We start from the raw sequence: 20,397 nt of genomic DNA on the forward strand, positions 1-20,397 counted from the left end.
CCTAGAGAGAAGCTTCCCCAAATCCTAGTTCTAGATTCACTTTTACTGCATGCGACCTCCGTCCCTAGGCCAATTTGTGTTTTAATCCAGGAAAGAAATGCCAACTTTCATTCGCGCAGGCATAAACCAAAAAGACCACGAACATGAAGCCGACTCCGGAGTCCCGTTCTCTCTCTTTCCCACCAACAGACTAGTTCGGGCCTCTCCGCCGCTTCGCTCTTGAGCCCCCCCACCCCCACCCCGCCGTCCCCCAGAGTTGCGCACACGTACCCTCTCACCAACGTTCTGCTAAGGACACGTGTTCTTCCTGCCCAGATCAGCAGCCTGGAGCCCCGCCCGCCTCGCATTTCCAAGGCCCCGCCTACCGCTCCACCGGCCAATTGCTCCCGAGGCGTAGCCCGACCCCGCCCCTCCGGCCCCTGCCCGTCGCTTTTGTTCTCCCCCGCTCCCTCTCTCAGCCTGTGCGCTCCAGGCAAACCGAGTGGCAGCCGCTGATTGGAGGCCGCGGCGCAGCCAATCAGAAGGGGGCACCTCACGGTAGCGCTCTGATCTTTAAACGCCGGAGCCGCGGGCTGCGGAGGAGGCCAGGGAGGAGGATCTGCGCTGAGGACTGTGCTGGGGACTGTGCTGGGGACTGTGCTGGGGACTGTGCTGGGGAGCTAGGACGCGCACTTTGGCGCTCGGACGCGCACTTCGACGCACGCGGCCCCCGCCCCAGGTCGGGCTGGGATTGGCCGGTCCGCGGCTTCCCCGCCCCCAGTCAATTGCCGGCTAGGTCTTCCGGCGGGGGGGGAGTTTCTTTCCTTACCTCTCGTTTCTTTTCGCGAGACCGGAGCCAGAGGTTTGGGATCGCCCAGTGGCCGTCGGCGCGAGGAGGCCGAGCTCCGCACCGCCGCGATGAGGCCCCGGGAAGCCTGGCTGCTCGTTCTGCTCTTAGCCCTGGCGCAGCTGCTGGCAGCGGCGAGCGCAGAGGGCCCGGATGAAGGTGAGCGGCGGCGGGCCGGGCCTGTGGGCGGGGTCGCCGCGCGGACCGCCGACGTGCTGCAGTTTGAGGGCGGTAGCGGGGGACAGCATCGCTTGGGAGATCCGGGAGAGGAGGGCGGCGAAGCGGCCGGGGCTGCCACTGAGGCTTGAACGCGGACAGGATGTAAAGTGCCTTCTTTGCATGCTGGCTCCTTCGCCGTGATTCTGCTCAGGTTTTTCTCGAGTCCAGGCTGACTTCCCGCTCCTGGGAACGGGAGCTTGGGACCTGGTTCAGCATTTGAGGCTAACGCGTCCAGGGAGTGTGAAGGGAGAGGGGCCTCTGGTTTCAAAACAGATTTTAGAGAAGGGGCGAGGGCACGAAGCCCCAAGTGGGAGCTCTCGGGACAACCGTGGGCAGCAAGCATTTTTCGTCTCAAAACTGTGGTTTGTAGGTTTGGATATAAGTAACTCAAGGGTTCTGGTTTGAGGGAGAAAGGAATGGCTTGGTTTGCATCTTTTGGAAACCGGAGATAGCATTCCTTTTGCGAGCATTTATTCAGCACCTACTGTGTGTGCCGGTCACTGCGCTGGGTTGTGGGAGTTAAGGATGAGTGTGGCCCCTGCCCATAAAGCGCCCGCTCTGGGAGGAAGGTTCGCAGCTACTAGTCATCACTCCTGCATTTTTCTTTGAAGTCGGCTAGCTAAAAAATGGTGTAAGAGAACTTGGAAAATTAGAAAGTTTTAGTCAAGAAAAGAGTGCTAATTCCTAGAGAACAGGGCATCGCATTACTGGTCTTAAACTTATTCCTCTCTGGCCTTTCTCTAGGTGACTAGAGTTTTTTCCTGTTGAGTTTGTTCCAATATAAATAAACCCCTTTTTCTAACGTTAGTGTGTAAATGAACTGTGAACTTTATACTCTTTTAAACAGCTTGAGTAACTTTTATGCAAGTCAATGATTCAAGAGTCTTTACCCACATAGAAAGGGAGGTTAAAAACCAACGCTTGGTGAGAAGAACACCTACCTGCCAACAGGAACTAGAGAGTAGTGTCACCTACAAGTGTCTTAGGACCTTTATCCAAATCACCTGGTGCTTATTTAAATACAGAGTCCCAAAATACACCCAAGCGGACTGCAGCAGTGGGCCCTCGAATCTGCATGTTAAACATTTCATTGATTCATGGGCAAGGTAAACTTTGGGAGGTACCTTAAAGTTTGAGGACCAGTGGAGATGGAGGGTAGTTTTTGGAACGTAGCCAAAGAGCAAACTAGCTTTGTCTTGGTTCTGATCCAGTGATTCTATTTTGCGGGGATTCTTAAGAGGCCTGGAAGGGTGGCAAACATGGGTGGACACCAAGGGCTATTAGGAGGAGTGAATCTGTCATTTTGGTCACAGGTCGCTAATGCACTGGAGACCCTGGGAAGTAGCCGCCTCTGGGGTGAGCCCGGGAATCTCTGCAGTTGGGTAGGGTGGGGCTTCTAGTAGTTACCTTGACTCTTTCCCATCCCTGGATCTTCACGTTCAGCTTCTATCACAGATAACCCATCCCGTGGATTTATTTTAGGGCCACACTTGCCTCTACCCCAGATGGTCACTGTCCTTAGGGGGTTTTCCCTAAGGAAAACCTTTTTTTTTTTGCCTCACTGCTGGGCATGCAGGTTCTTAGTTATTTTATTACTTATTTATTTATTTGGCTGCACCGGGTCTTAGTTGCAGCATGCAGGATCTTCGTTGTGGCCTGTGAGCTCTTGTAGTTGCGGCATGTGGACTCTTAGTTGCGGCATGCGGGATGGAGCCCGGGGCCCCCTGCATTGGGAGTGCAGAGTCTTAACCGCTGGACCACCAGGGAAGTCCCTTGCTTGCTTTCATTTGGGATTGGTTTAGATTTTAAAGTAAGTGGAAATTCACTTGGGTACAGTGCTGGGGAACTGTCCAGTTGCCCCTCTCTTTTCCTTTCTGGGAAGTAATTATCAAACGAGTCCGTGTAAAACTTGGGGCATCCTGGGAAGAAAATCCTATGTGTCACCATGGCATAGCAGCTGAGCGGTCAGGACCCTCCACTCAGTAGCCTTGTGCCTTTGGGCAGGTGACTAAAGCTCTCTGTTTCTTCCTCTGTAAAGTGCATGTAATGTGTTTCCCTCGGGGGATGAGAGAGTGTGCTTAAGTGCCCAGCACGGTGCCTGGCGCATAAAACATATCAGTTAAATGATGTTATATCTGATAACAAATTTCTCTTTTTCTATTCAGTATTGACCTAATGGTAAGATTTACCCAACTTTTATGGGCATCTCCCTGGTGGGGACTGGAAGACCGGCCAGCTGAGGAGGCAGATGAGGACATGCTGTAAGGAGCGGCTGGTGTCCAGCCTGGGCAGGATCCAGTGTTGTCAGATGTACTGGTGGGAGTGGGCAGGGGTTGCAGTGACCTGGTTAGAGGAGGGGCCTACATTTCAGGAGTGGCCTTACTGGGTGGGCTAAGCAGGCTGTGGAGATGATGCAAGAGGCTTCACTGACTACACGCAGGGGAGGATGGCACCCTTCCAGAAGGTGCTGGAAGGCTTTGGATATATTTCTATCCTAGAATGTCCAACTTTAAAAGTGAAGCCCAGTGAAGAGTGGTCTCCCCATTAAACTGAGATATTTTCCTTGTCCGGATGTGTGGGGTTTTAGTCCATGGGAATATAGAGCCAGCACCTTCTCCAGTTGCAGAGGAGTCAACCCTGGGGATTGTCTGCAACTTGGGGAGGAATGGAAAGGGGGGGCCACGCCTTAATGCTATTAAGGATCCTTAATTATGTAGGGAATGTTCTGCCATTTTGTTTATCCTTAAAAATATAAACTCAAAGTCAATTTTTTAAAAAGTGTCAAGAAATGAATTCACTGTTTGGAGCTCTGTCCCAGGATAACTCATGGACCCCCATTTAATCGTGAGAGCCCCATTACCAATAGTGCTCTCAGACCACTTCGGGCTGGGTGTAGGTAGGAAAGCATCTTTGCTTTTCCATTTTGTAAAATTCACCTTATCCTTGTGCATTGAGCAGATAGCCGAGTCCCTCTTCCTCCCTGAGCTGTGTTTCCTAGCTTGAAGAGGGGATTAAGTTCTCCCGAGCCTTCTTTCCACCCTTCCTCCAGTCTTTCCGTCTGCCCGCAAGTAAACTTGATTCTCGGACTGAGCTGAGCAGCCAGGCGGTGAGAGTGGAGATGCACTGCCTGGGGCATCTACCTAACTGCCCACAGCAGGCCTTCCGGGCCGTGGGAGCACCCAGATCTGGGGCAAGGCGTGTGGTGCTTCCTAGGTCCGCGACAGGAGCAGAGAACCTGCATGACATCCCCACATTAAGCCCCCGGGTTTGCAGCCCCGATGTGGGTCATTTTGGGTGGGACTTTCAGGTGAGGGGCGGTCAGACTAGCCTTTTGAAAGCCACTGTGACAAGGTTCTGCAGGCCGACATGGGTCAGCTAGTACTTATCCTGCAAGTTTGTTGTAGGCAGTGTTCCTGTACCGGGAGCCCCTAGCCAGCTGGCGTAAACCCGGAGGTCCTCAAGCGTTACGTGCTAGGATTCCCGAGGACCTGGGTGTATCGTGTTGGCTGCCAGTCACCAGTGGAAGGGGATTCAGTGTGACGTGAGTGTAAAGAAGCGAGCTGAGGCCACAGCCCTGAGAGGTGGCGTTGGGGTTGAGCCCAGGTTGTCTTCCTCTGGGTCCTGCCCCCTCCACGTCCAGGGAGCCTGGTTCTCATTGCTCTCCCCAAGCCTCCTGCTGACAGTGCTGGGGGCCTGGGGCTTCTGCAGGCCTGACCACCCTGCAGGGTCCCTGATGAGGAGCAGGGAAGTGGCGAGGTGGCTGGGGAGCTCGGGGAGGGCGGGAGGAAGACTGCAGGCAGGGCTGGTAACCTGCCCCAAGAAACATGGGAGTCTGCTGGGTATGTACTCCTCAAATTGGTGGGTGTTCTTTTTGGATTTTAGAGCCGTTTCTCCTGCCCGCGCAATGGAGGAACTTCTGCCTTAAGTTGGGGGTCGGGGGTGTGAAAGGAAAAAGCAGAGGGTGTTTGAAGGGACAATGTGGAGGAAAGTGGGGCTCAGCGGGGTGGGGTGGGTTTTTGGTTTACTTTTGACAATTAGTGTGCAGATTGGTAGATTTTCATGATACCGAGCAAAGCTGCCACCCTGCCCAGACCAGTTCCTGGCTTTTCTGAGCACCTGCAGAGCCAGCACTGGATCAATTCAGGGGCGGCTAAGATTGGTCAAGTCCCAGGGGTTCCCGGATCCCGAGGGCAGGTTTTCGAGCCCTGACCTCAGTCCCGCTGTCGGTGTTGGTTTCTCTCCTGGGAAGCATCTCCAAAAATAAATAATTGGCTCTGAAACATTCTGCCTTTGGAGTTGATGAAATCGTGCTGGCTGCAGTTCTGTTTGCTGGCGTGGTAGCAGCTGGGGAACCTGGGTAACGAGAACTGCCGTTCAGGATTTCTGGTACCTGTAGTTCAGCAACAAATTCAGTTGAACCTTGATAATAAGATGTGCTCATATGCTTGCGTTCTGGAAAGAGTACTTTGCTTCCAGGCAGGGCGTCCTACAAAGGTACGAACAGGAAACAAGTGCTGGTTCTCAGCTTTTCATTCTGGAGGATGGAATCCTAATCCATTTCTGAAAGGGGTGGCATTTTTACCTCATACACATAAAAAACAGCCCCACGGGTGTTACAGTCCTTCAGCAAAGGTTGAAATGTGAAGGGAGGAGTGTGGGGCATCATATTTTACTTACGAAGTCAGCCCGAGTAACCTCCGGGGTGGAAAAGTTGAGACCAGTACTTGTTTCCTGTTTGTACTGATCTGGGGACCAGGCAGTCAGTCATTCATTGGGCAGGGGTCGGGGGGGATTAGATGCAGTCCTTCCTGCCTGTGGAAGCAGAGAGGGTGAGGAAGAGGAATACGTGTGTGAAAGTTAGCCTGGCCCTTGAGCACAGACGTGGGGGGCCCACGAAGTGAGGAGCCTGAGGCGCACAGCATGCATATGGGTCAGGAGGCTTGCGCGGGGCGGCCCGAGGGGTGCATCAGGTCTGTGCCTGGGGAGCAGGACGGCGGGTTCTCTGTACCTGGGCTGGAGGCCTGCAGAGCAGGGCCAGGGAGGGAGTGCTCTGTCTGGAGAGGGGGCTGATTCTGCCCTCCGAGTCCTGCTGCAGTTTTTAGACTTTAAATTCTAGACCTGTAGTCAGTTTTCAGCCATCTTTTAGGCATGACCTCCCTTTAAGTGAAATCTTAAGTGGCCACCCGATATGCAAATTCCTGGGGTTGGGGAGGCCCCCACGGACCACGCAGGACTCGTGACCATTTTGAAGGTTTTGGGTTCTAGGGAGATTTTTTTTTTTTCTTTTTAAGTAAAGTTACGTATTTATTTATTTTTGGCTGCGTTGGGTCTTCGTTGCTGCGCGTGGGCTTTCCTCTAGTTGTGGCGAGTGGGGGCTCCTCTTTGTTGCGGTGCGCAAGCTTCTCATTGCAGTGGCTTCTCTTGTTGCGGAGCACGGGCTCTAGGCACGCGGTCTTCAGTAGTTGCGGCATGCAGGCTCTAGAGCGCAGGCTCAGTAGTTGGGCGCACGGGCTTAGTTGCTCCGCGGCCTGTGGGATCTTCCCGGACCAGGGCTCAAACCCGTGTCCCATGCATTGGCAGGCGGATTCTTAACCACTTTGCCACCAGGGAAGTCCCTCTAGGAAGATTTTTAAGGAGGAGGGTCACCATTTTCCTAACCAGTCTGGGTATTTTCTGCACAGATTCTTCTAAGAAAGAGGATGCCATTGAGGAGGAAGACGAGGAGGAGGAAGATGACGAGGACGAGGACGATGGCGATGACTTGGAAGTTAAGGAAGAAAATGGTGTCTCAGTCCTAAATGACGCGAACTTTGATAACTTTGTGGCTGACAAAGACACGGTGCTGCTGGAGTTCTACGCTCCATGGTGAGGACCCACGCTCCGCCCCCCTCAGCCAGATGGACCAGGGGTTCCTCTGTGTCCCAGGCTGGACCCCTCAGAGTCATCCGGACCCCGCAGGGTGGGAGTGTCCGGGTGCAGGAACCCAGACTCCTGGTTCGGGAGTGCCAGGGGCTCAGCATTCTGCCAATTTGCATTGAGCGTCTGACGAGCCAGCCCTCGCAGACCGCGGGCCCCGCTCGTTTCAGATCCAGTGCTTAAAAATGTGAACACGTCCTCTGCTAGTTACAGCTGGGGGCGGCTAACGAGCTGTGATGACACAGAGACCTGCGTGGGTGACAGGCGCATCCCTCATTACAGATTCCGCCCTCCACCCCCTCCTCCTGCCTGGAGTCTGGTGGCTGCCCAGTGCAGCCCCTGGGGCCTCCCATAGGAAAGGTGCATGGGCCCTGGGGGAGCAGCCCCTCTTTTCCCATCTTTCACCCTCACGGGGCAGCCAGTCATGACTCTTGGGCTCCTTCCCCCCACCTCTCTTCTGCTGTTTTTTCCATCTCATAATCCCGTCTTCTTTTTCCCCTTTCTCCTGCCCTCCTTGGTTCACTTCGGAGACAAAATAGTCAAGATATTCTTACGTTGTTTGTCTAGCACAGTGTGAGATGCTTTGTAAAAGTATCTAAACAGACCTTAGGACAGGCCTATGAGGTTACATTGTTCCTAGTTTATAGATCAGCCGTTCTCAAACATTTTGTTCTCTCAGGACCCCTTAACACTTAATAATTGAGGACCTCAAATAGCTTGTTATGTGGGTCACGTTTATCAGTAGTTACCGTATCGGGAATTAAAACTGAGAAATAGAAAAGGCCATCTTTAAATAACAGTAGCGCTCTTACATGTTCACGTCAGGATGCTGACATCATCGTCGATCACGTAGCCTCTGGAAAACCCTGCCGTATGCTTCTGAGAGGAGTGGAAAAGACGGCATCTTTCAGGAAGAGTTTTCTCCTCACACTGGGGTGTAGAGATGTTGAAAGCATGTTCCCTCAGCAGAGCTGAGTTTCGAACCTGGATCTGTTTGACTTTCAGCTGCCTTGGCCTCCCCTGTTTTGTGTTTCTTGTCAACTGCAAACATTTCTGGTCCCAGTGTCCCCGTTTGTGTGCGTGTTGCTGGATTTAAGTCTCCATGGATACAGTTAACCTGCTTCTTCTTCCCGAAATCTAATTCTCAGGTGCGGGCATTGCAAGCAGTTTGCTCCAGAATATGAAAAAATCGCCACTACCTTGAGGGAGAATGACCCTCCCATTGCTGTCGCCAAGATCGATGCGACCTCAGAATCGGCGCTGGCCAGCAGGTTTGACGTGAGTGGCTATCCCACCATCAAGATCCTTAAGAAGGGGCAGGCTGTCGACTACGAGGGCTCCAGGACCCAGGAAGGTGAGCGGCTTCTGAGCTGCTGGTGGAAGTCGGGGATAGGGCTCCCTCCCCCTGGAAGGGAAAGTGGAGGGGGTGATGGGAGGGGAATTTGGATATTAGAAAGGAAGCCGAGCTGAGTGGACGGGGAGTGATCCCTGATGGAATGTTCGCGGAAACTTGGATCAATGTAAACTTGTCCTTGCATGGGAGGGGGTATCTTCTTCCATTGGCGACCATGAAACTCAAGGTCTGGAGCTGGTGTGTTACAGGTCATGGGTCTTGGTAGTGCGCTGCAGCGGTGCTTCTGAATGTCTAGCTTGTATCCGACTCATGGGGGGTGGGGTGGGGTGGGGTGGGGTTGAGGGGGCTCGTTTAGACAGACTGTCGAGCCCCAGCCCAGAGCTTCTGATTCACTAAGTTTCAGGTCTGGCCCAATAACCTGCGTTTCTTGCGAGCTCTAAGGGCTTGCCGAACGTGCAGGTCCAGAGCCCCCATTGGAACCACTGGTGTGCGGAGCCAGACAGTGTTTCTAAAACCAGGCCCGATGGGTCCCTGCCTGGCTCACATCAGACACTAAATAAGTTTCATTAAATGAATGAGAAAATGACATTGTGGTAGCCTTTAGCGTAGCTCTTAATCACTTAAGAAAAAAGATTGCTTTGTGCTGCATTTTCCATTCCCAGTATAGCGTAGTAGAAATAGCACTGAATAGGTTTGGGGTCTTCATTGCCATCACGTAGCCCTGTGTCCCCCACAAGGGCCTCCCTTGCTGGGCCTTGGGCTCCTCATCGCGGAGTGTGAGGTCACGTGGACTTGATCTCAAGGTTCCCTTTGAATTGGTACGAGAGTCTGTCCTGTGACAGACTTGTATATTTGGAGGTCTGCGCTTGACACCTGCCAGCTAGGGACGTGGCCCAGTTTGGAGTCTTGAGAGCAGAGTTTGCCTAAGTGGCCTCCCCAGGCGCCAGCCCTCCCAGTGCGTCTTAATAATGGGGCTCGCCTGCGCTGAGGGCCCCAGGGCCTCGGCTCTGCCTACACCGGCAGGTGCTGCTGTGCGCGCTCCAGTCTGAAAGCCCGTGCTTTGCGGCAGTGGGTCTCAGACCTGGCTCCTTGGTAGATTCTATGGCAAAAAAAGGAGAGAAAAAGTTTGCAGCCACTGCTCCTAAGAACCCCTTGGAAAGTGCTTTGCGAGAATATATTCAGTGTCCCAGGCCTGGCGTTGAATCCATCTCCGGGGAAGCAGGCCACAGAAGGGCCGTTCGCAGTCCGCAGCCTGAGCAGCGTGGGAGCTGCTGCTTCTCTTTTCATTTTTCTCCAGTTTGGTTACGTTTTATGATGCGTGTAACATGCCAGTGCTAGATGTGCGTGTCTAAATACATATGTATTTGTACGAGTTAAGAGGATGCCCCCAAAACTATTAATAGGCATGTGTGGTCAAACACTGGGAGATGACCTCTCGGGGTTCAAGTGCAGTTAGAACCCTGGCGTGTTAGGAACGGAGGTCTCATTCGTCGGGTTGGGCTTGGACTGTCTCGAGCAGTCCGCAGCGGGTGCGTGTGGCAGTGGACCCATGACGGACAGCTGCTGGAAACAGTGGGCCTCTGGCTCTTAACTGTGCAGAGTGGCCCTGGCTGTAGATGTGATTGGATTTCAGGAAATCACATGGGTCCTGTTCTGTGGCCCCGCTCTCTCTCTTCGCCCCTCACCACCTGCCACCCCTGGAGCGGGGGCCTGCATGTGCTTAGTCTTGTGTTGTTTCTTCCAGAAATTGTGGCCAAGGTCAAAGAGATCTCCCAGCCCAACTGGACACCTCCACCAGAAGTCACACTCGTGCTGACCAAAGATAACTTCGATGAGGTGGTGAATGACTCAGGCATCATTCTGGTGGAGTTTTATGCCCCGTGGTAAGATGGTGTCTATCACCTGTTATCGGATACTGGTCAGGCCCGTCCTGTGTTCGGTACAGGCACGGGCCGGGGGTGGCAGAGACAGACCCCCGCACGTGAGGCAGGGCTAGCCGAAGAGCAGGCGGGTGCAAAGTCCCCGCCGTGCACAAGTGGGCAGAGTGGGGCGCTGCGTGTTCCGAAAGAGGCGGTTTCACAGAGTCTTTCCTGGGGGGTAGGATGAGGCTAAAATATAGGCCTGAAGCGTGAAGCCTGCAGGGAGAGTAAGCCACGTGGGCCACATAGGGGGGGCCACCCAACAATCTGCGGCCCCTCGGAGCTGGAGGACACGGCCATGCGCCAGGCAGTGCCCGCTTCCCCCCCGGGCCTTGCTGCCTCCCTCCTGAGATGTTTGAACCTTGGTTTTCTCTGTCTTCGTCTCTGCTCTCGACTGTTCTGGAGTGAATCTTGGAAGTTGACCCTGACTCTTGCTTTACACTCAAGACGTGTTCCCTTCTTGTGCCGGAGCCCCAGGGCCCCTAGAGCTTCCTGCCTTTTGTCCCTTCCCCTCACCGCCCCCTTCACAGGCTTGCGTCCACTTCCTGCCCATCCCTTGTGTCCCAGCTCACCCTCACGTCCTGTGTGAAGTCACCACTGATTGGTATCCTTACCTGTCCCAGCTCTCCAACCAAGAAAATTGTCTTGGCCTTTCCCACGTCTTACCCCATGTCACGGTTATGCCCCTGTCCACCCATGTCTCGGGTGTGTGTGTGTTGTGTGCGTCCCCCCACCCCCATGAAGGAGGAGGCCACATCCTGCTGGCCCCTGGGGAAGGCCCGGGCCCCGCCCTCACCCGGGGGCATCCCGAGGTTGGCCGGATCTCTCCAGTCACCCGGGAGCGCAGGCTGGGTTTCTGCGCTTCACTTACCTGGCAGGTGGCATCCACACCAGAACAGGCCCCTGACAGAACTGCTTCCTCTCACAGGTGTGGACACTGCAAGAAACTGGCCCCCGAGTATGAGAAGGCCGCCAAGGAGCTGAGCAAGCGCTCTCCCCCAATCCCCCTGGCGAAGGTCGACGCCACCGCAGAGACAGACCTGGCCAAGAGGTTCGACGTCTCCGGCTATCCCACCCTGAAAATCTTCCGCAAGGGAAAGCCCTTTGATTACAACGGCCCACGGGAAAAATACGGTACTGCCACCTCCTCTGGCCTCAGTGGGGAGGGAAGCTCCTGGTGCGTGTGGGCGCCGGCAGAGCTGTGGGGACAGCGCCCTACAGCCCCAAGCGGCCCCTCAGGTGTGTGCTCTGCTCCCAGGGATCGTCGACTACATGATCGAGCAGTCCGGGCCACCCTCCAAGCAGATCCTGGCCCTGAAGCAGGTCCAGGAGTTCCTGAAGGATGGAGACGATGTCATCATCGTTGGGGTCTTTAAGGCGGAGAGCGACCCAGCCTACCAGCGGTACCAGGACGCTGGTAAGGAGTGGCCCTCTGGGCAGGGCAGAGTGCCCAGGCCCGGGCCCTCTGAGGTTGCTGGGGAGTCTGCTGCTTCTGTATAAAACTCCTGGGCATCGACTTAAGGGATGGCTTGACGGAAGAATTGAGATTGCGTACGTGGGAACAGGATTTCCTTTCTCGGCTTGGGGCTTGGTTCTCTGTTGCTTTAATTGCACGTGGGTGATATGACCTCTTACTAAATAGATGAGAGGGCTGCACAGTCCCCCTCCTGGCCTCTGAGAGGAGGGGAGGGGCACAGTCAAGTTCATCCAAGGTCATTGTCTACCTCCCGCCCCTTCCAGGGGCCCCTTCCCAGATCCAGTCCCTCTGCCAGGGGTAGGGTCTTGACCGGAAAGTGAGGGTTTCTGCATCAGACCTGGGTTCGAGTCCTGGCTCTGCCAGTGTTCGAATACCGTGACCACAGTCAGTGACTTGATCAGCTCAGAGATCTCACGTCCAACACGGTCACCTGTCCTACTTGGAAGGTTGTTACATTAGTTGAGATAAATTGGAGGAAGTGCTTAGCAAAGTGCCTGGGGATGCTGACTGCACACTGAATGCTGGTCTTGCCGGGCCGGGAGGCAAAGTTTATCACCAGCAGCTGTCGGTGTCCCGTGGGGGCTGGCGTCCTCGCTCCCCGGATGGTCCCTAGGCCATGAACAAAAGACGGCTTTTCAGGGACGGTCAGGATCCTCTTGGTCCTCATCAGCTCCTGAGTGCCCTCCACCCCTCACCCCACGTCACACACACCAGAACAGTTTGCTTTTCTACTTCGAAGGAGCAGTTATGATCTGCTTGCCACTTAGTGCTAATCTCTGCTGCGCAGTCACGGTTGTGCGTTTGTCAAATGCAGATTAACGTTGTAAAACATACAGTAGAGCTAAACTCTGTGCTTCCTCGGTCTTCACTGGTTCAGTCAGTAACCTTGTCACCCAGTTGTGCTAGAAACTTGCAGAGGGTCCCCTAGCCCACCCAGGGCCACAGGCAGCCACGGAGTCCCCAGACCTACACATTTATGTGCATGCAGATCCCTGGGGATCTTGGCAAAATGTGGGTTCTGGGGCTTCCCTGGTGGCGCAGTGGTTGAGAGTCCGCCTGCCGATGCAGGGGACACGGGTTCGTTCCCCGGTCCGGGAGGATCCCACATGCCGCGGAGCGGCTGGGCCCGTGAGCCATGGCCGCTGAGCCTGCGCGTCCAGAGCCTGTGCTCCGCAACGGGAGAGGCCACAACAGTTAGAGGCCTGCGTACTGCAAAAAAAAAAAAAATGTGGGTTCTGGTGCTATACATCTGGGTGGGCCCGGTGCTGCCCGTCCAGCTGCCTCACTTCCAGCCTGACATACGTGTGACCCCGCGTGGCCGGTCAGGTTAGGCTCAGGCAGGGGTGACGGTCACTGGGCCTGGGGTGTAGACTGTGGGGAAGGAGCCAGAGACAGTCCTGGAGATGCAGCGTGGACGACAGGGAAGCTGATGGGGCAGGAGCAGAGGGGAGGCTGGCGGGAGGAAGGGGTCTGTGAGCGTGGAGGGCGGGCAGGAAGTTCTTGAGTCGATTCTGTCTCTGCACCCAGGGCCACCTGATAACAAATACCCGGGGCGCCTGGCGGCTTAGAACGGGTGTGCCTTCTGGGTGGGCCACCTTGTTTCATTCTTACAGTGGTCTGAGAGGTGCCCTGTCCTGTTTCTACAGAGGAGGGACTGGGGCTCGGGGAGGTGAGTCACTGGCAGGCCTGAAGTCACACAGTCGGCAGGTCGAAAATTACGATTTCAGTCGAAGTCTGTCTCAGCTTCCAGAAGCTGTGAGCTTGTCCAGGTCGCCCCTGCCTCCTGCAAGACACGTACTGTGCCCTCAGCCACCTGTCCCTATATATAGCCAGTCGGAGGCTGCCCTCGGGTGGGGCGACGCCTCACCCAGTGCTGGGACCACACTTCGCTCAAGGTGCGTGTGGATGCCTCAGCGAGGGCAGAGCAGAGGGACTGAGGTGATTCCCCTGGGGGGTCCGGGGCAGGGGTTGACAGGCCGGCCCACGGGCCAAATCCGGTCCTCATCTGTTTTTGTAAGTTCCCTTAGAACACAGCACACCGGACGGTTTGCACGCTGATCAGCACAGAGCTGGGTCGTCATGACCGTGGGGTCCACAAAGCCAAGATAGTTCCTGTCTGGTCCTTCCCATAAAAGATTGCCAGCCCCTGTTCTAGAGTATCCTCAGTCAGTGGGGGTGCATTGGGCAGTTTCCCGAGATTTAAAGTATGTACAGCAAAAGAACCGCAGCCCACAGACAGGCCACCCAACAACTCGGGGAGGAGCAGTCAAAGCCCTGCAAAGGGTGCTGGGTGTGAAAACTCCCTGTGGGGATGGAGGGCTCTTGTGACGGACGCAGGAGGATTTGGGCTGTCTGTCCAGGGTTATGTGCTTCTCAGCATCAGAGGCCACAGACGACCGTAGCGCCTGACAAATTAGCTCTGAGTTTTTCTGTGAAGATTGTTTATTTTTAAAATAAATTCCAAGATATATAGATTTTAAGGGATTACATCTATACCAGGTTGTAAACTCCAGACTCCTTTCAAGTGTTTCAGCTCTGGATGTAGTCCATACGGCGTTCGTGGTTAAGAACACATTTTCTGGGCGTTTGCTTTGACTGATGGTGGGTAGTGAGTTGAATCTAGATCATTTAAGCAATTTAGTAAGTCGTGTATTTGTTGTTCTGTTAATTTTTCAGCTAACCACCTGAGAGAGGATTACAAATTCCACCACACTTTCCACACTGAAATAGCCAAGTTCTTGAAAGTCTCCCCGGGGAAGTTGGTCATCATGCAGCCTGAGAAATTCCAGTCCAAATATGAGCCCAAGAGCCACGTGATGGACATCCAGGTGGGGGAGGGATGCCAGCCCCGGGGCATCTCATCGGCATGGTCTCTTGGTCAGGGTTCGCGGGAGGGACGGCGGTCGGGGGTTGGGGTCACACATACCTCGTGGGTCGTGGGGCCTTGGCCCCTGGCAGAGCTCCACCTGCTTTTGCCAGAAGGGTTCCCGCGGTCTTTATAGCTCCTGGCAGGCCAGCAGCGGCCTGCGTGGCTGGTGTGGCTCCTGGCCAGGATGTGCTGGCTGCTGGGTCTGAGCCAAGCCTCACTTGCCGCCGGGTGGCTTGGGCGCTGAGGCCTAGGAAGCGATGACGGGCCTCTCTGTTCACTGGGTGAAGCTGTGGGACGTGGCACGTGGACTTGGCCTTTCTTTCCTCTATGTCCCCCCACTCTCGGTCTTCCTAAGGGGGTGACACACTCATCTCTAGAGGGGCGGAGGGAGCTCCCAGCCCAGGGTGAGCCTGGGTCCAGCTCGGTGTTCCGAGTGCTTCACAGGGGCTCCGCACTCCACTGAACAGATCTTCAGGTTTGGAAAAAACCTTACACCTTGAATCCAAATATTTTATTTGATAGAACGATGCAGAGAAGTGAGCCAACAGGCTGGAGGTCCTACAACCAGTTAGGAGCAGACTAAGGAGAGAATGCAGGTGTGCTCCGTCCCCAGCCAGGACGTGTGGGGGTGGTCTCATCTCTCCCCCTGCCCTCCAGCTTCTCTTTTTAGCATCCAGAGATACTGGCTCTGGGTCCGCAGAGGGGCCCTGATGGTACAGTTCTGTATGGTGTGTGTGCTCCTGGGAAAGGGGGCTGTCTGCAGCTTTCAGTAGATTCTTGAAGGGGTCCTTGACCTGCAAAGGTTGAGATCCACAGTCTGTTGTGCACATCACTGCTACTTTGCTCTTTTGGTATTTATATACCGTCTTGGTTGCAAAAATTATTTCAGGCTGCTTTGTAAAAAATGCACACAACAGATAAAATGTGACTTTAAAAAATGGATTTAAAAATTAGGACAAAGGGAAGACAAGGGCAGGACAGGTAAGATGAAGCCAGGTGTAAAGTCAGCACAGGCAGCACTGCTGTGAGGGGAGCCTGTTGGCTGCAGACGTAAGCGAGGAGGGCTCTGGCCTTGAGTTCAGATTCGGGCCCGCGGGGGCCAGGTGCTCAGCGCGGGAGCACATTTGTCCTGGGTCCCTCGGCTTTGAGCTCACCTCCTGAGTGATGGTTGGTCCAGGGGCCGTCCTGATGAAAGACACCCCACAGCCCAGCTGCCCTCTGCCTCGTCCCTGCTGCCTCCTTCCACCTGGCCCGGCCTGCCATTTCTCAGCGCCACCTGGGACCACCTCCTGACCATCGCTGCAGATGGGACATGGGCCCTAGGGGGAGAGAGCAGTGGTCATCCATCACTTCCTGCTGGGCAGGCAGCCGCACCTTGTTGGGCCTCGGTTTCCTCACCTGTAGAACGAGGTGGCCGTGCCGCCCTCACGTGCAGCTGTGTGGCCCCATGCTCTTCCTGAGAGACACTGCCCGCACCCCTGCCCCCGGCTTCAGTGTCGCGGCTAGTCAGGGGCAGGCTTTCTCCAGGCGGAGCTCGGAGCCCCAGCAGCGCTTCGCATCACGGCACCGTGTTCCTTGTCCGTGCAGTGGCCCAGAGAGGCTGCTGTGAGGATCAGACCAGGGGAAGGTGGGACCCTGTGCCCAGTGTAGCCCGTGTTAGCACCGCTGTCATCTGGGAGCCGGGCCTTCCCCCAGCAGAACCTGATTGACCTGGACCGCAGGCCCCCACCCAGAGGGAAGGGCACGTGGCCTCTGCAGTTGCCGGAGAGGCTCACTTCGGGTTCCCTGGAGGAGGGGCCCCAGCATCACTGGGTGGACTTGAGTGGGGCCCCTGTGCCCGTCTCTTGGAGCAAATGGCTTTTCCCATCGACAGCAACGGACAGCTGCACCTCACCTGCCCCCTTTTGCAGGACTCCACGGAGAGCTCGGCCATCAAGGAGCACGTGTTGAGGCACACGCTGCCCCTTGTCGGCCACCGCAAGTCTTCCAACGAGGCCAAGCGCTACTCGCGGCGCCCCCTGGTGGTCGTGTACTACGGCGTGGACTTCAGCTTCGACTACCGCGTCGGTGAGGCCCGGGTTGGCGGCTGGGGTGTGTGGTTACTTACGGCTTCAGGGGCTTTTTCCTCCCGGGCTGTGTCCCTACCCCCTTCCCTCTCTGCTTGAGCACGAGGGGAGCTTCGAGTCGAGTTGGGCCCTCTTAGATTAGAGATGCGGGGGCAATCGGGCGAGGCCAGCTCCCAACCCCGACCCGCCTGCGGGCAGGGGCCCTGGGCTGTGGCCCGAGGCTGGTCCGGGGTCTGCGCCCGGCATCTGGAGCCTCAGCCGCTGCGGCCTGGCTCACAGCCCTCGGTGCCCTTTCAGCCACTCAGTTCTGGCGGAACAAGGTCCTGGAGGTGGCCAAGGACTTCCCCGAGTACACCTTTGCCGTGGCCGACGAGGACGACTTCGCCACGGAGGTGAAGGACCTGGGGCTGAGTGAGAGTGGGGAGGAGGTGAACGCGGCCATCCTGGACGAGGGCGGCCGCAGGTTCGCCATGGAGCCCGACGACTTCGATGCCGACGCCCTCCGCGCCTTTGTCAGCGCCTTCAAGAAAGGTGAGCCCCCCCATCCCATCCCCCCACCATCCTCCACCTCCGCGGCCCCACCGGCTGGTTGTCGGGGGCCTGGCCCAGGCTTCCTCCTGGACCTGAGGGATGGGAAGATGGGGATGGAGAATCCCTGTTCTTTTGCTTTCTCTCTCTCTTTTTTTTTTTTTTCATAATAGAATAAAAGGCAGGCGTCTTAGAAATTTCAAGAAGCCTTTTTTTTTTTTTGCGGTTACGCGGGCCTCTCACTGTTGTGGCCCCTCCCGTTGCGGAGCACAGGCTCCGGACGCGCAGGCTCAGCGGCCATGGCTCACGGGCCCAGCCGCTCCGCGGCATGTGGGATCTTCCCGGACCGGGGCACAAACCCGTGTCCCCTGCATCGGCAGGTAGACTCTCAACCACTGCGCCACCAGGGAAGCCCAAGAAGCCTTATTTTTAAAATATGTAAAGTACAACAGGCTTTTGGACTTAGACGTAAGTTTCATGTATGAGGAAAACTTGCTTTGGCATCAAAGCGAGCGTCTTTCTCACCTGGTTGCGCACATGGCCCCAGGTCCCCAGCGCTGGCGGCTGACGGGCAGACCTCCTTGTCCGTCACTGCTCAGTCTACTCCCCACCGTGGCTTCCAGCCTGCAGCGCCCACCCTCCTAGTAACCCCTCTGCATCGGGAGCATCTCTTGTGACAGCCTCACTGAACAGGACCCAGCGTCTGCTAGGCCTTGTGGGGAACCACCTGCACCCTCTCTGGCCTTTGCAGGGACTGGGAAAGTAGAAGACGTGAGGAAACCAGAGAACTGGCAGTGGGCTTCTGGAGACAAGGCCCTGGCTGGCCCTGGCAGCGTCTGACTTGCCATGTCCTGCACGTCAGGCCAGCCTCACTGCCTGGTCCAGTCAGAGCCACCAGGGTCGGGGCTTTTCGGCTCTCACACTCCTCCTCTGCTTGCTTTCCTCGGCAGGAAAACTGAAGCCAGTTGTCAAATCCCAGCCGGTGCCCAAGAACAACAAGGGGCCGGTCAAGGTCGTGGTGGGGAAGACCTTCGACTCCATCGTGATGGACCCTAAGAAGGACGTCCTCATCGAGTTCTACGCCCCCTGGTGCGGGCACTGCAAGCAGCTGGAGCCCGTGTACGCAGCCCTGGGCAAGAAGTACAAGGGACACAAGAATCTGGTCATCGCCAAGATGGATGCCACGGCCAACGATGTCACCAACGACCGCTACAAAGTCGAGGGCTTCCCCACCATCTACTTCTCGCCCAGCGGGGACAAAAAGAACCCAATTAAATTTGAGGACGGAAACAGAGATCTGGAGCATTTGAGCAAGTTTATAGAAGAACATGCCACAGAACTGAGCAGGGCCAGGGAAGAACTTTGAAGGCCTTGAGGGTCTGCTCAGGGCAAGCGCGGCAGGGACCAGACAGCGAAGCTTCCAGCACTCGGCATTGGAGCCTGAGCCAGCTGCGAGCCCGGTGGGCTTGCTCAAAGGCAGTCTGTCAAGGTGTTTTGGTTTGTCTTGTGTTTTAATTTTTTATACTTTGGTATTTCACCTTATGCTCTGATACTGAATAGATACGAATGACTCAGTAGGTTAGTCCAGAATTTTACAGAGGATACATCTATTTTTACCATTATTTGGGGTTTGATTTTTTTTTTAACTTTTTCATCTTCTTTAATATATTTCTTCAAAGCAGACAGTTGAATCTCTTCTGTGTGAATGTTTTTCTCTGTTTTTAATTTAAAATTTAAGAAGCCTTTGCCAAATCACGTCGACTTTTCCTTTTTGTTTGATTGTCACCTGAGGAAAGCTTAGCTGAAGATGGGACTGTTGGTGTTTGGTTTTTTTTCTTTCTGTTGTGGCACAAAGTGAGAACTGTCGCCGAGCACCCTGCCGAGGACGTCATTCCAGCCCGACTGATCTGCCACCTGGTCCAGGGAGAAACAGCATCTCTGCGGGCCTGGGCGTCACCGTGCCTTCTCCTCCCAAATCGAGGACCGCAGGCAGGAGCGTTTCCCAGGTGCTCCCAGACCCTGATCCGAGGCTCAGCCTCCGAGAGGCCGCCTGCCTCTTCAGAACCGCTGTGGCCAAGGAGAGATGAGCTGGGGCACAGGTGGAGACTTCAGGGTGATAGGACGATAGGGTAGGCTGTTGTGATGGAATAAAGAAAGGATTCAAAATGAACCTCCATCACCGTCCTAGAGAACATGGTCCCGCCCTGGAGCCTCAGCGTGCTGGAGATGGAGAGGCCGGGCCTGGAGGGGAGGCTCCCTGCCCGGCCTGCCTGAACATCCAGGGGTGGGGTGGCATCCCGACCCGGGTAGGGGCATCGATGGGCTCTGCTCTTGGTTGTTTGTGGGTGGGCAGTGGTGCACTCTGTCGGGAGGGGGCAGGGGTGGAGGGCAAGGCCCTGAGCACTTCTGGAGGCTGGAGGGAGGGGACAGGACAGGACAGCACGGGAAGCTGGACCGGCCTGCAGGGTTCTGGGCGATTTGTGTGATGTGAGCTTCATTCTGGGAGTTCATTCACCGAGATGTGCCATCCCCGCTCACCTGTTCCTAATTTTGCTGAAACAGAAATCGTGAGCTGGGGGCGTCTCTTCGAGCAGTGGCTGGTGGGTTTGCTGCAGGGGTTGGGTGGGGCAAGAAGCAGCCCCAGGGGAAGGGACAGCCGTGGTGGGCCTTTCTAGATGATCTGCTTTCAAGTTGAGTCTGGCCAGGGTGGGCGGGGGTGTCTGGTAAGTCCTCAGAATCCCCAGTGTGGCAGGAAGTCCTCTGCACCCTCCTGGATGCCCTCTTCCCTCAGGAGGACAAGCAGGCCCCCTTCAGAGACTTTGTGCCAGAAGCTCACAGGAGTAAATGTGGGTGTGGGGCTTGAAGGCTTTTTTTTTCCAACCGAGAGGCACACTCCTCCAGCACCGCCTCGGGCTTCCGTGCTGGTCTGGGAGACCTCGCACAGCACACGTGAGGCCTGGGCTCTAGGAGGGAATAAGTGTGGTCTCATTTGAAGTGAGGTGTCGGGAAAGCCCTTTTTGAAGTGATGTTTGAGCTGAGACCCAAGGATGAGTTGGCTGGAGCCCGGCAGAGGTTGGGAGTGAGTCATTTCTCAGTGTGTCCCGGGACCTGCAGCGTTGACACTACTTGGATGTTTGTCAGAAATGCACAATCTCGGGCTTGGCCCCAGACCTGCTGAGTCAGAATGCATTTTAAGAAGATCCCAGGAGACTCATGCCTAGTG

The 20,397-nt window shown here is 55.6% G+C and overlaps 1 protein-coding gene across 1 annotated transcript; it reads left to right on the forward strand.

Moving 5' to 3' along the window:
- Window positions 1-561: 561 nt before the first annotated feature.
- On the forward strand, window positions 562-19,344 carry PDIA4 (protein disulfide isomerase family A member 4). The gene is made up of 10 exons (XM_082662129.1): window positions 562-985; window positions 6,727-6,910; window positions 8,110-8,315; window positions 10,060-10,198; window positions 11,163-11,368; window positions 11,493-11,651; window positions 14,388-14,539; window positions 16,491-16,647; window positions 16,944-17,177; window positions 18,125-19,344. Exons 1-10 carry the CDS (start codon window positions 898-900, stop codon window positions 18,538-18,540), a joined length of 1,941 nt encoding a protein of 646 aa, XP_082518255.1. The 5' UTR covers window positions 562-897; the 3' UTR covers window positions 18,541-19,344.
- Window positions 19,345-20,397: the final 1,053 nt, after the last annotated feature.

Source organism: Grampus griseus, assembly GCF_964374135.1.
Source record: "Grampus griseus genome assembly, chromosome: 9".
NCBI classification, from domain to species: Eukaryota; Metazoa; Chordata; class Mammalia; order Artiodactyla; family Delphinidae; genus Grampus; species Grampus griseus.

Bases quoted from the DNA above. Each gene is read 5' to 3' on its own strand.
- PDIA4 (XM_082662129.1), top strand. From the start codon at position 898: ATGAGGCCCCGGGAAGCCTGGCTGCTCGTTCTGCTCTTAGCCCTGGCG. The intron at 11,369-11,492 runs GTACTGCCACCT...CTCTGCTCCCAG, and splicing joins CGGCCCACGGGAAAAATACG to GGATCGTCGACTACATGATC. The intron at 11,652-14,387 runs GTAAGGAGTGGC...TTAATTTTTCAG, and splicing joins CCAGCGGTACCAGGACGCTG to CTAACCACCTGAGAGAGGAT.